This window comes from Haliotis rubra, unplaced genomic scaffold (genome assembly GCF_003918875.1).
Source record: "Haliotis rubra isolate DU_JTF1 unplaced genomic scaffold, ASM391887v1 Scf1, whole genome shotgun sequence".
NCBI classification, from domain to species: domain Eukaryota; kingdom Metazoa; phylum Mollusca; class Gastropoda; order Lepetellida; family Haliotidae; genus Haliotis; species Haliotis rubra.
This window is the reverse complement of record NW_025764891.1, coordinates 11,164,811-11,176,108: the sequence shown is the minus strand read 5'-3', so window position 1 is coordinate 11,176,108 and position 11,298 is coordinate 11,164,811. Positions and strand designations below refer to the sequence as shown.

The 11,298-nt window shown below is 39.3% G+C and overlaps 1 protein-coding gene across 1 annotated transcript; it reads left to right on the top strand.

Moving 5' to 3' along the window:
• Positions 1-3,444: 3,444 nt before the first annotated feature.
• On the top strand, positions 3,445-10,530 carry LOC124284872 (COMM domain-containing protein 8-like). Its single transcript, XM_046721027.1, is given in 6 exon segments — positions 3,445-3,602; positions 4,768-4,923; positions 5,120-5,272; positions 8,988-9,017; positions 9,019-9,147; positions 9,929-10,530. Coding segments are annotated over 6 exon segments (543 nt in total). The 5' UTR covers positions 3,445-3,551; the 3' UTR covers positions 9,953-10,530.
• The last annotated feature ends 768 nt before the right edge of the window (positions 10,531-11,298 follow it).

Here is an 11,298-nt window from a genome sequence, read left to right as displayed (position 1 = left end):
AATGGTTTAGTTTGTTGCCATGTGTACAAACAGATAAAATGGCGTAAGATCACGGAACATTGTTTTGTACACCCCCTACTGCAGATGAAGGAGGTCGCCCACATGATCCGTATACTCCATGTCACTCAGGTGTGGGCTCAGAAGGTTGGTCTTCAGTGATGCGATACGAGCGTCAATGATTCTGTACTTCTTTCTTCGTGAAGGTGCTGTCCACTGGTCAGATAGTCTCAGGACAGCAACCTCTGTGAGAGACTGCTCACGCTGAAATAACTTTACTATCTCGTAAATGTTAGGGTGACACTTCTGGACAAGTCTCTTTACCTTATTGTGCCATCCTTTTAGGTTCTTGTTAGATGTATCTTAATCTAGGGACAGTATTTTACCGGTATTGCGATGCCGTTGAACGTGTTCATTTTAAATTCCTGAAATTAGCTACCGGTCTTAGATAAAACACCCCGAATTTTATGGTTTATGGAGAACTTGGAAGACAACCTATTCAGCTCCAAATCTCTAAACGATTAATTACTTATTGGTGCAAATTGAAATTTTCTCATCCAAACAACAAAATAGCAGCTTTCATTCTAGATTATATTATGGATGATGCTCCCTGGCTAAATCATGTGAAACATATATTTTGTAAATGCGGCTGTATTTGTAAACCCCTTTCATTACACTCAATCCTGGATCATAACAAAATCTGAATCAATCCTGAAAGACAGTTTTTACAATCATGGACCAGTGAAATGAATAATTCATCTAAAGGATAATATGATAAGATTTTTAAAAACTTACCTTCACTCGACATATACCATTTTGAGTAATAAACAATGAGTGAAGAAGCTAAACGCCACGCTTGTGAGTAGGAAAGATTATTAGTTTCTTGTGAAAACAATATTATACAACATGGTTTAGAATCATAAATAGGGATAGTCTTTTACCGGTATTGCTAAACACCACGCTTGTGAGTAAGAAAGATTATTCGTTTCTTGTGAAAACAATATTATACATGGGGACACTCTTTTACCGATTACGGTAATGCATTAATTAATTAATCTATTGGAAATGTGGCTTTACCGGCTACAGCCATGTAATTGAAATGTGGTCTTCCTGGCAATAGTGATTTTTCAAATGTGGCTTTCCCGGCCTGTCACCCAGTACACAACCCTGTGCACTTACAAGAACCCACGAATGCATTGGTATATGACCAGATGGTGGGCACATGAATACGTGCAAACACCTAGTTGCCGGTACAGCAACGTGCAGTAAACTTGAACAAAGTACTGTGACTCTTTGTCCCAGTCCATCCAGCTGGGAATGGGTACCTCGTAAAGATGAAAAGCCGCAATAACTCGGTGCACCTATAGTGGCGCGAGAGTTGTAAGCTCCCCGATAATACGATGTACCGTTGAGATTGCAGTGGATACATTTGTTTTGTACCAGATACCTACTGCAGTAGATCCCTTTGTTTTGTACCAGATACCTGTGCAAAAGAAAATTATTCCCATATTTGAATGCGAAAGCAATAAAACACAACACAAGTAAAGAAAACGTCATCATTCCTCTAGCCCCCGTCCCCATAAACCCCTGTTGTTACAAGCCACTAGACCCGTGAAGATCCGGGGTAGAATAGGTCTTCAGCAACCCATGCTTGCCACAAAAGGCGACTATGCTTGTCGTAAGAGGCGACTAACGGGATCGCGTGGTCAGGCTCGCTGACTTGGCTGACACATGTCATCGGTACTCAATTGCGCAGATCGATGCTCATGCTTTTGACCACTGGATTGTCTGGTCCAGACTCGATTATTTACAGACCGCCGCCATTTAACTGAAATATTGCTGAGTGCGACGTAAAACTCAACTCACTCACAACAAGACACTAATTTGTACCTCTAGCCCCTCGCCTGGCTGTTCTGTTAGCTGTACTCACTCCCCGTAACTGGATTAACTCCCGGTACTTAGGGAGATAATGGGCACATTGTGTGAAGCCCATTTCTGTTGTCCCCCCGTGATATTGCTGGAATATTGCTGAAAGCGGCCTAAAACTAAACCCATTCACTCACACTGAAAGGTTCATCATCGGGAGAAGATGGGATTCAAACAACAATTTAAAAATTTAATCTGTCATTGTAGATGGGTTTTTTATGTTTTTTAATCAATATTGTCAAAAAAATATAACTGAATCAATTTTTACTACAAAAGGACTTTTTTACCGAGAAGTTATACTGATACTTTTTTACTGACTTTTTCCTACAACCCTCCAGCCCTGCAACTTAAACGAATTAAACAAAAGTAAGAGTATGATTCTTTATTATCTATACCAAGTCACCTACTCACAACCATCACCTGACCTAACGAGTTAATTCATAGTACTTAGCAGTTAATCCAGTTACAGGAGAGTGAGTACAGCTAACAGAACAGCCAGGCGAGGGACTAGCGGTACAAATTAGTGGCTTGTAACAACAGGTGACATGGGGTGTGGAGTAAAGAACAAACAACACAAGTGAGACATATTTAGGTCATGTTTTTTTTTAATGCAACAAAAAATCAATGTCAAGAATGATTGTGATTATTATCCCTTGAGGAAATAAAAGTTAACAGGCCTTCGTAGACTGTGTAAACGAACATGTCCTTCGAAACACATACGGAACGAGAATATTAAAAAAACAATAAATATTGAGGGTAAGTAATTAAACTTGGCATTCGCGTAAAATGTGTACGGAATGCCTGAATACATTGCTGAGATGAGTTCGGTACGGAATGCCTGAATACATTGCTGAGATGAGTTCGGTGGATCCTACTATAGGACCACATGGCCGAATATCTTGACTGGGAGTAATATCTAAATTAATATAAGCATTTAAGCAGAGCTACAGATAACTTTTTGGGTCATTGAGTTATGCACTCGCTTGTGCTCATCCCAAATGGTTATCCTAATTTTCCTTTGAGTAACTAAATAAATTGTACTCATCTCACTCAAACTCAATTGGGTATTTTACTATTTCCATTAACTTTCGAAACACAATAAAGTTGAAATCTTAGTGTTTGTTATTTATATTTGATCTGTAATATGAGAAACGATAAGAGAGACTACAAGTTGCCAAGTTCATGTTCTGAAATAGAATGTCTCAATATACCCCAGTTATTTTATTTATCCACTGGTACGCAAGCAAAGATTTGACATTTTTGTGTGTATGCATGTAAGATTACATTTATTGAGTATTTACAAAAATTCAAGCGTACTTATTTACGCAAGAGTCTTAATAGGAATTGAGTTTTCACATAAATATTTGCTTAATTTACGCAGATACACTGCTTATCTGTAACTCTGATTTAAGACATTCGAATACCAAACATATTATAATGCGATATGCGAGACAGGGCCCAGTTTAGTGTAACGCCTGTTCTCTGCGGTACAAGGGCTTGTAACCGCCTTACAAGCAATCTACCAATCACAGCGCGTGTTGCAAACCGGGGTTGGAAATTATCCAGTCGTGTATATATACCACAATATATGCATAGACGATTCGACATGGCTGACACGACACGGGTAGATGTCTGTCATCACATTGTTCACGAAATGTTCACTTGGTGAACTGAATGCAGTAAGAATTTATATATATTTATAAAAGTGAGGATATCTCGTCGGACTTAAAATGTGAAATATGCAGTGAAATCTTTTGACAGCATCATAAATCCACAGACGTGTTGAATCACAAGGCTTGAATGTTGAAATGACCACACACCCTTCTTTTTGTTAATGTAAACAATAGGCTAATGATCTTCAATCTATTTTTATGTGACCGTTTGGTTTACGACACCAGTCATGACATCAAATCAGCTAATACATGTGTTGTGAAACATGTACCTATAAATACAATTTGTTTTGTTTGTTTATTTATAATTTTCAGGGCGAAAGTGTCGTTTTATTACACTATACATGGTGGTAGGGCGAACTGTATTTCTTTCTAAGATGCCAAATTTAATACTTTCTAAGGATAATTACGATTAATTTAAGGCAGAAAACAAACGACGGTGTCGGTGACCTAAATTAAGAATCCTCGCAGAACTGGCGCGCTGTTCTATTGATGCCCCTACGTTAAGACGAACGTTACCAGAAAAACAAATGATAACAGTTTAAAGCCGGTTTACGTTCGGATTGAATATCTTCTCTGAATTATTTCAAATACATCTGTTATTAACATAAACCACATGGGGGTAATATGAACGTTGCATTTCTACTACCAACGTAAGTTTAGATCAGTACATCCAGAGGAAGTTGAGTAGTCAAGCGACATTCCACGATTGCATTGTGGGAATGTAAACATTGCGAACGTTACCGTGTCGCTGAAAACTTGTGAGACGAACTGAGACATTTTAACCGTCGTAAAACATAAACGTAATGTTCCCACCAGTGATATTAGCAGGGTGGAGCAACAGCAAACCAAGAAACGGGATGCAACGGTGTAGTTTACTGTAGGATGCCGTACGAGGCGATGACAACTGACATGCATCGTGACGTCGCTTACATTGTGACGTAATGTAAAATGGTTCGATTACGAGGGGGCACACTAGAATGGCGCAGTGACGGGAAAACGTCATTCAATTGTTACGTCATCAAAAAACTATACCTTTATTGTCTGATAATGTATTTTTTTTTCGATTGTTCTAACCGCTAGGCATCTTAGAATTCATGATAATTTACATGACAACATGAACAGGTGAATTGTTAATTTTTGCATTTATCACAATTATCTTATTTTGTTTCAGTTATGTCACACCATAGCTGGAAATATAAGCAGTCGACAACCACTAGATTACAATGCCTATTCCAAATTATGGAGTTTGGAAGAGTGGTGGAATGTCACTGAAAGTATACATTCACTGCTAAAGCTGAGTATTAAGAATTCGTGGACTAAAGACGAGGTAATTTCATCATACATTCCTGAGTGATATCTTAACCAGTTAAACAAAACTTTGTTTCTAAATGTAATGTCTCTTGGCCTGCCCCCTTCCAATTCAAATTATAAAGTCTCCATGGTAGGCACATTCCCAATGGGTCACCATTGCTGTTTTTGAATAATAATGTGTGATTAAAAAGTAATTGCTTTGTTTTTATCAGATTTTTGAAAAGCTTGGCACCCTGTCTGACGACTACAAACAAACATTTATGGAGGTGGTTAGTGTGCGTAGGGAGGACCTCCGAAAAAGTCTGCTTACCTCAACAGCTGCTATCTCACAGAATGTAATGGCAGACTTTGACTGGCAAATGAAGGTAGAGTATAACAGTAAAACTGTTATTCCAGATACCCCATGGAGATTTCAGGTCAGAGTTGGCCCAGTCTAAGTAAACTTAGGCACAGTATTTTTCGTTCCACTGCTATACTGAGTCTAACAAACCCTAGTAGAAGGTTGATTTTCTTCAGCGCAGTATTAGCGACATATATTACCAGGGTATGTGTAAATATATGTCTTGGTGTGACAGGTTAACTATGGCAATATTAAATAATTGGCAGAATAGAACAGAGACTTGGGAAACTGCACTGTTTATGAGATAATGCCTGAAGCACTGCAGCGTTATATTCCATAATGCAGATAGCTATGAAAATTCTTGCATAATCATGGTTGTTATGAATGCTTGGTATCTTGATCCAGCTTATCATGTTTATTGATCTGGGCAACAATCCCTTAGCTTGGACCCGATTAGATTAACTAACAATAAAATGGCTTTAAGGCAGACCCAGCATGTGTTTATTGAAAGTTTTGGTTAGTAAATCTTAAAAGAGAACCGTCAAAACATATGTAATGTTTCCAGTAGGTATTTGTATGAAAATGCTGTTATAATTTCACAAGAACATAAAAATTTAGTGAGACAATGTTAATCATTAACTGAATTCCCTGTTTGAAGCTAAACAAAGAATCTTGTAAGAAAAAATAATTTTTAACTGAATTCCCCATTTGAAACTAAACAAAGTTTCTCACCAGACAAAGCAGTTGAACTTTGACCTACTTACATGACTACGATCTGACCAGTACATTGACCAATGAAGGTGGTAGACCTGGTGGTGCAGGGTTGAGAGAACTTTGAACTCAGAAGGGGCTGAACAATAAATGTATCACATTTATTCATAAATTTGTCAAGAAAATTCTCCTGGGTTCCATTCCATAGAGAGATCTTGTCACCAAGATGATGGTTATTCTGACTGGAACATAACCTTACAACAGTTATGACATAGTGCTCAGTTTGTGGAGTGGGCCTTGTACCAAATGGACTTCAGTGTGTCTGACAGTAAGGTTGAGATAGGTTCCCAATACACATGTTAATAGGGCCAGTTCTAATGGTGATTGGGGCTGTGGGGTAGCCTAGTGGTTAAAGCGTTCGCTCGTCACGCCAAAGGCCCGGGTTCAATTCCCCACATGGGTACATTTCTGGTGTCCCCTGACGTGATATTGCTGGAATATTGCTAAAAACGGCGTAAAACCATATTCAGTTAGTCGGTCTAATGGTGACTGATTGTCACAATGGCTGAATAGTCACTGTAACAGTTGACGAATGAAGTGCCAGCTCATTATGGAAGATGGCTTATCCCGAATGGTTTAACTCAGTAAATATTCTTTTGACCAGTTATGTCTTTGTTGCTATGGTCTAAACTGTCACTCACACATGCATATTGTAACTACAATGTTGGGACGCCTGGTTAGAACTGGTATCCGGCACCCTATGCTTGTCTTTACGCGATGGGACGGTGGGGTAGTCCAGAGGTTAAAGCATTCACTCGCCACGCCGAAGATCCAGGTTCGATTCTCCACATGGGTACAATGTGTGAAGCCCATTTCTGGTGTTCCCCGTAGTGATATTGCTGGAATATTGCTAAAAACTAAACTCACTCACTCATTCACTTAAGGTGACTATGTGGATTGGATGGTCAGATTCGGTCCCTTAGTTGATGGCATGTCATAACTCGATGACTTTGTGGATCACTGGTCTTGATATGAATCAATCAAATCTTTACATGCTGCCATCACAAAGCTTGAATATTTCTGAGTGTGACTGAGTGAGTGAGTGAGTGAGTATGGTTTTGCATCGCTTTAAGAAATGTTCCAGCAATATCATGGCGGTTGACTCCAGAAATGGGCTTCACATATTGTACCCATGTTGGGAATCGAACCCAGGTCTTTGGTATGATGAGCGAATGCTTTAGCCAAGTGACTTTAAACAACACACAGACACAAAGAAACGCACAGAGAAAACACACACTATAACTGACAGAGGGGCGGTGGGGTAGCCTAGTGGTTAAAGCGTTGGCTCGTCACACAGAAGACCCGGGTTCGAATCCCCACATGGGTACAATGTGAAGCCCATTTCTGGTATCCCCTGCCGTGATGTTGCTGGAATATTGCTAAAAGCGGCGTAAAACCAAACTCAGTCAGTCAGTCAGTATAACTGACCGACAGGCTAGTCCATTAATGATATGATAGTATAAACAATTTTCGTGTGTGGTCACAAAGAAATCACGGAGAAACAGAAATATTAAATAATACATTGAAAATTTCAGAAAAGTTTCAACTGTCTCAGACAGATCAACTACCATGTCATGTCTACAAACGCTAGGTTTCAACTACGTCATGGGAAACATTTACAGATTTATGACCCCTCTTGGCCATACTACAACTCAGAAACCTGCACTCTTTGTCAGTGTCATTAAGTACATCTTGCTTTCTGTGACAAAGTGAGTGACCTAGTGGGCTGGAGATTAGGTGCCTCACTATGAGATTTCGAATCCAGGATCTGTACTTCACCAAGAAAGTGTATTCCCAAATATAATAGATATTACAGATACAGAGTGAGTGAGTGAGTTTAGTTTTACGCCGCACTCAGCAATATTCCAGCTATATGGCGGCGGTCTGTAAATAATCGAGTCTGGACCAGACAGTCCAGTGATCAACATCATGAGCATCGGGGAACTGATGACATGTGTCAACCAAGTCAGCAAGCCTGACTACCCGATCCCATTAGTCGCCTCTTACAACAAGCATAGGTTACTGAAGGCACATTCTAACCCGGACCTTCATGGGTCTACAGATACAGAAGTTGCATCATTGACATTACAAATACACTAATACAGCCATGTCACATTGGCATCCCTGTTATGGTCAGCTGTTTGAATGTTTGTCTGCATGAGACATGTAACACTGAATTTAACTGAAACATTTTGGGGCAGATTTCATGTTTGGGCTCATTTGTGGAGTATGACAATGTTCTGCAAATAATTTGCATGTACAGTCAAATCCCGATGAGTCGAATGCCGGTGTCTCGAATATTATGCATAACTCGAAGTACCTGTCGGTCCCGACCATTCCCTGTTATAGTTGTTATCATTTGATTTCCGGTTACACGAATTCGTCTCATAAATACACACGATGACTTGAAAAGGAAATTTGGTCCCATGAGATTCAGCAATCTTGTATACATAAGCCGAAGTCAGTCAATGATAAGTTAATTGGTGTAGCTAACTGATCCAATTAACAAACCAGCACGGCTCACACCTTTCCCTATGTCAAATCTCTGCCGACTTCATACGGTCACAAGTCTACCTGGATGACGTCTGGTTTATTTGTGGATTGGGTAAAATTGTTCAATATTCGATCATCTTTTTTTTCTACCCTCATATACATACCTATGTCTCGAATACATCAATAAGTCGAATTTATTACTTGGTCCCCAGCGATTCAACTCATCGGGATTTGACTGTAGTATTTAGACGGGAACTGAAGACTCTCTTATGTCAAATGTATTACAGGTGTGGGCAATCATTTAGATTCAAAACTAGATTTTCAACGACTTTCAGTAACTCATGAATAACAATTGTGCTGTTTGATAGATATTGTTAATCTTATTCATCATGTATGGCTGAAACAATGCTGATGTGATGTTAAAGTTACGCACACTCTCTTATTCATAACATTGGTTCTAACTTTTGCATTGACAGCTGGTGATGTCAAGTGATAAGCTGTCCTCTCCTCCACTCCCCGCTCCTCAACCTTGACCTACAGGTGGCTGACTGCAATAATCAAAACAGAGTTGTCTCCCTTGAACTAGACAGAGCTGACCTCAAGAAACTGATCGCATCATTAGAGGGAGCTGGGAAGGTAAATTGTATTGTATAATGCCAAATATGTGATGTTTCAATCATATTTGTATAAATATAATAATAAGTTGTTGTTTTTTCACCTAGCAATAAATATAATCTTTTTATGAAAGGGCTGTTCCTTAATAACTGCATGTAAAAGTGATAATATTGTTTACAATGTGTAGACTCTAAAGTATATGGGTATATCACTTAATATTTTGGTAAAAGCACAATTGTTAGTTTTTGATTTATGTGATCTTGGAGTTTTGTGTATGATTTTTCCGGTTGATGAAATACTCGAACTTTCAAGGTTCAGTGGTGGCTCAGTCATCTCAGGCATAACACTTCACTGTGCAGAGTTGCATCCAAAGGGCACAACAACAACCTACAATTGTGGGCTCGAAGCCTTGTTCTGCTTATGTTTCTTGGTTTGTCAGAACCGTAAACCAGTGGGTGTCACTCATGTGGTTAACATCTGAGACAAGCATCAGGATTTCCCCACATTAAGTGTTGATACACTGTGATGTAATAAACATTTTCCAAACGGGTTTGTTTAACGCCACACTCAGCAATATCCCAGCTATATGACGGCAGTCTGTAAATAATCAAATCTGAACCAGACAATCCAGTGATCAACATCATGAGCATCGACCTACGCAATTAGGATACGATGACATGTGTCAAAGATGTGTCAAGCTAAATACACTCGCTCACATTTGCCCTTTGGATTTGTCACTAGCCACAGACCTGCAAACCAGTGGTAATTACTGCACTAAAGAAACTTCTGTCTGTTATTTCAGGCTGTGCAGCAATTATCCTCCTGAGGTCAGACGAGAGGTCCAGCCATCATTCCAGAAGTCTTCCTCAAATGCATGGTCGTCAACTCACACTAATGTTGAGACTCTCACTCAGTCTACATGCCATTCCACATTGTATTACTTGAGTAGATCCTTCATGAAGAGTTCAGCCTGTCATGTCTGGGATGTGGAAATGTGCAATATTCACCTGACTGTGTGTTTTGTTTGATTGGTATTTTAGAATTTGATGAATAACAAGAAAGGTAGGTACTTTTATGGAGGACAACTTCTTTAATAAATTACCATGCAATGTTTTGGTATAGATTGTCAAGCAAGAGTGACCGTATAGACAAACCTTAATGGATAACAACTTGATTTCACGAGTGGGACGCGTTCGATTCTTGTACCGTTGTCAATCAGGAACGATGTACAACGGTACAAGAATCTGTATTGAAATGTCACACCACAAATAGAGAAGTTGTTATCTATAAAGGCTTGTTTACATTGTACTTCCAAAATGACACACAAAGAACTTAAGACTGTGTGTTACCAGCTGGTTAATCTGAGAATGTTTCACATCCATCAACATTGCATAATTTGATCAGTGATCCCATCCTTAAAAGCTGAATCACACATCTATCAGAATGAGGTTTTGTTATGTACATAGAGAGGAAGCATGCTATTTGATGAATGGTAAATAACTATTTACTTACAAACAGTTGTCAACATGGTCAAGTCAGTATTAACTAAACCAACGCACCTCGTACATTGTCAGACACAGCCACCAGTCTGAGACAAGTGGAAATCCATAGGCCTGGTAGGTTTCATCCTAGATGTATATACTTTGCATAGACCACTTGTCTGAAATTGTGGATTTGAATAAACTATTGGTGTCTACTATGGTATAAATGTTACTGTTCGGTCACTAGTTATTGCCTTGATGATGTAATAAACTGCTATAATGTGACAAGTGTTAGGTTTTTGTGCATCAAGATGATGATAATGTTCTGCAAACTGAAGGGACTGGTCATTTATACCTGTGGAGGGTTGGTCAGCGTTTTTTGTGTGCGTGTGCCCTAATGTACTAAATTAGTGACCTTCCCTCATGCTTGTCTGTCATATTTGTGGAGGGACAGTGGTGTAGCCTAGTGGTTAAAGTGTTGGCTCGTCATGCCGCAGACCCGAGTTCGATTCCAAACATTGATATAAACTGCAGAAGCCCATTTTATGGTGTCCCTCGCCATGATATTTCTGGAATATTGCTAAAAGTGACGTAAAACCATACTCACTCTCATATTTGTGGATGATCCTCCTCCATGTCTTTCTACAATGTTTCTTGTCGTGACCCTCCATGGAAAGACAAAATGAAAGCA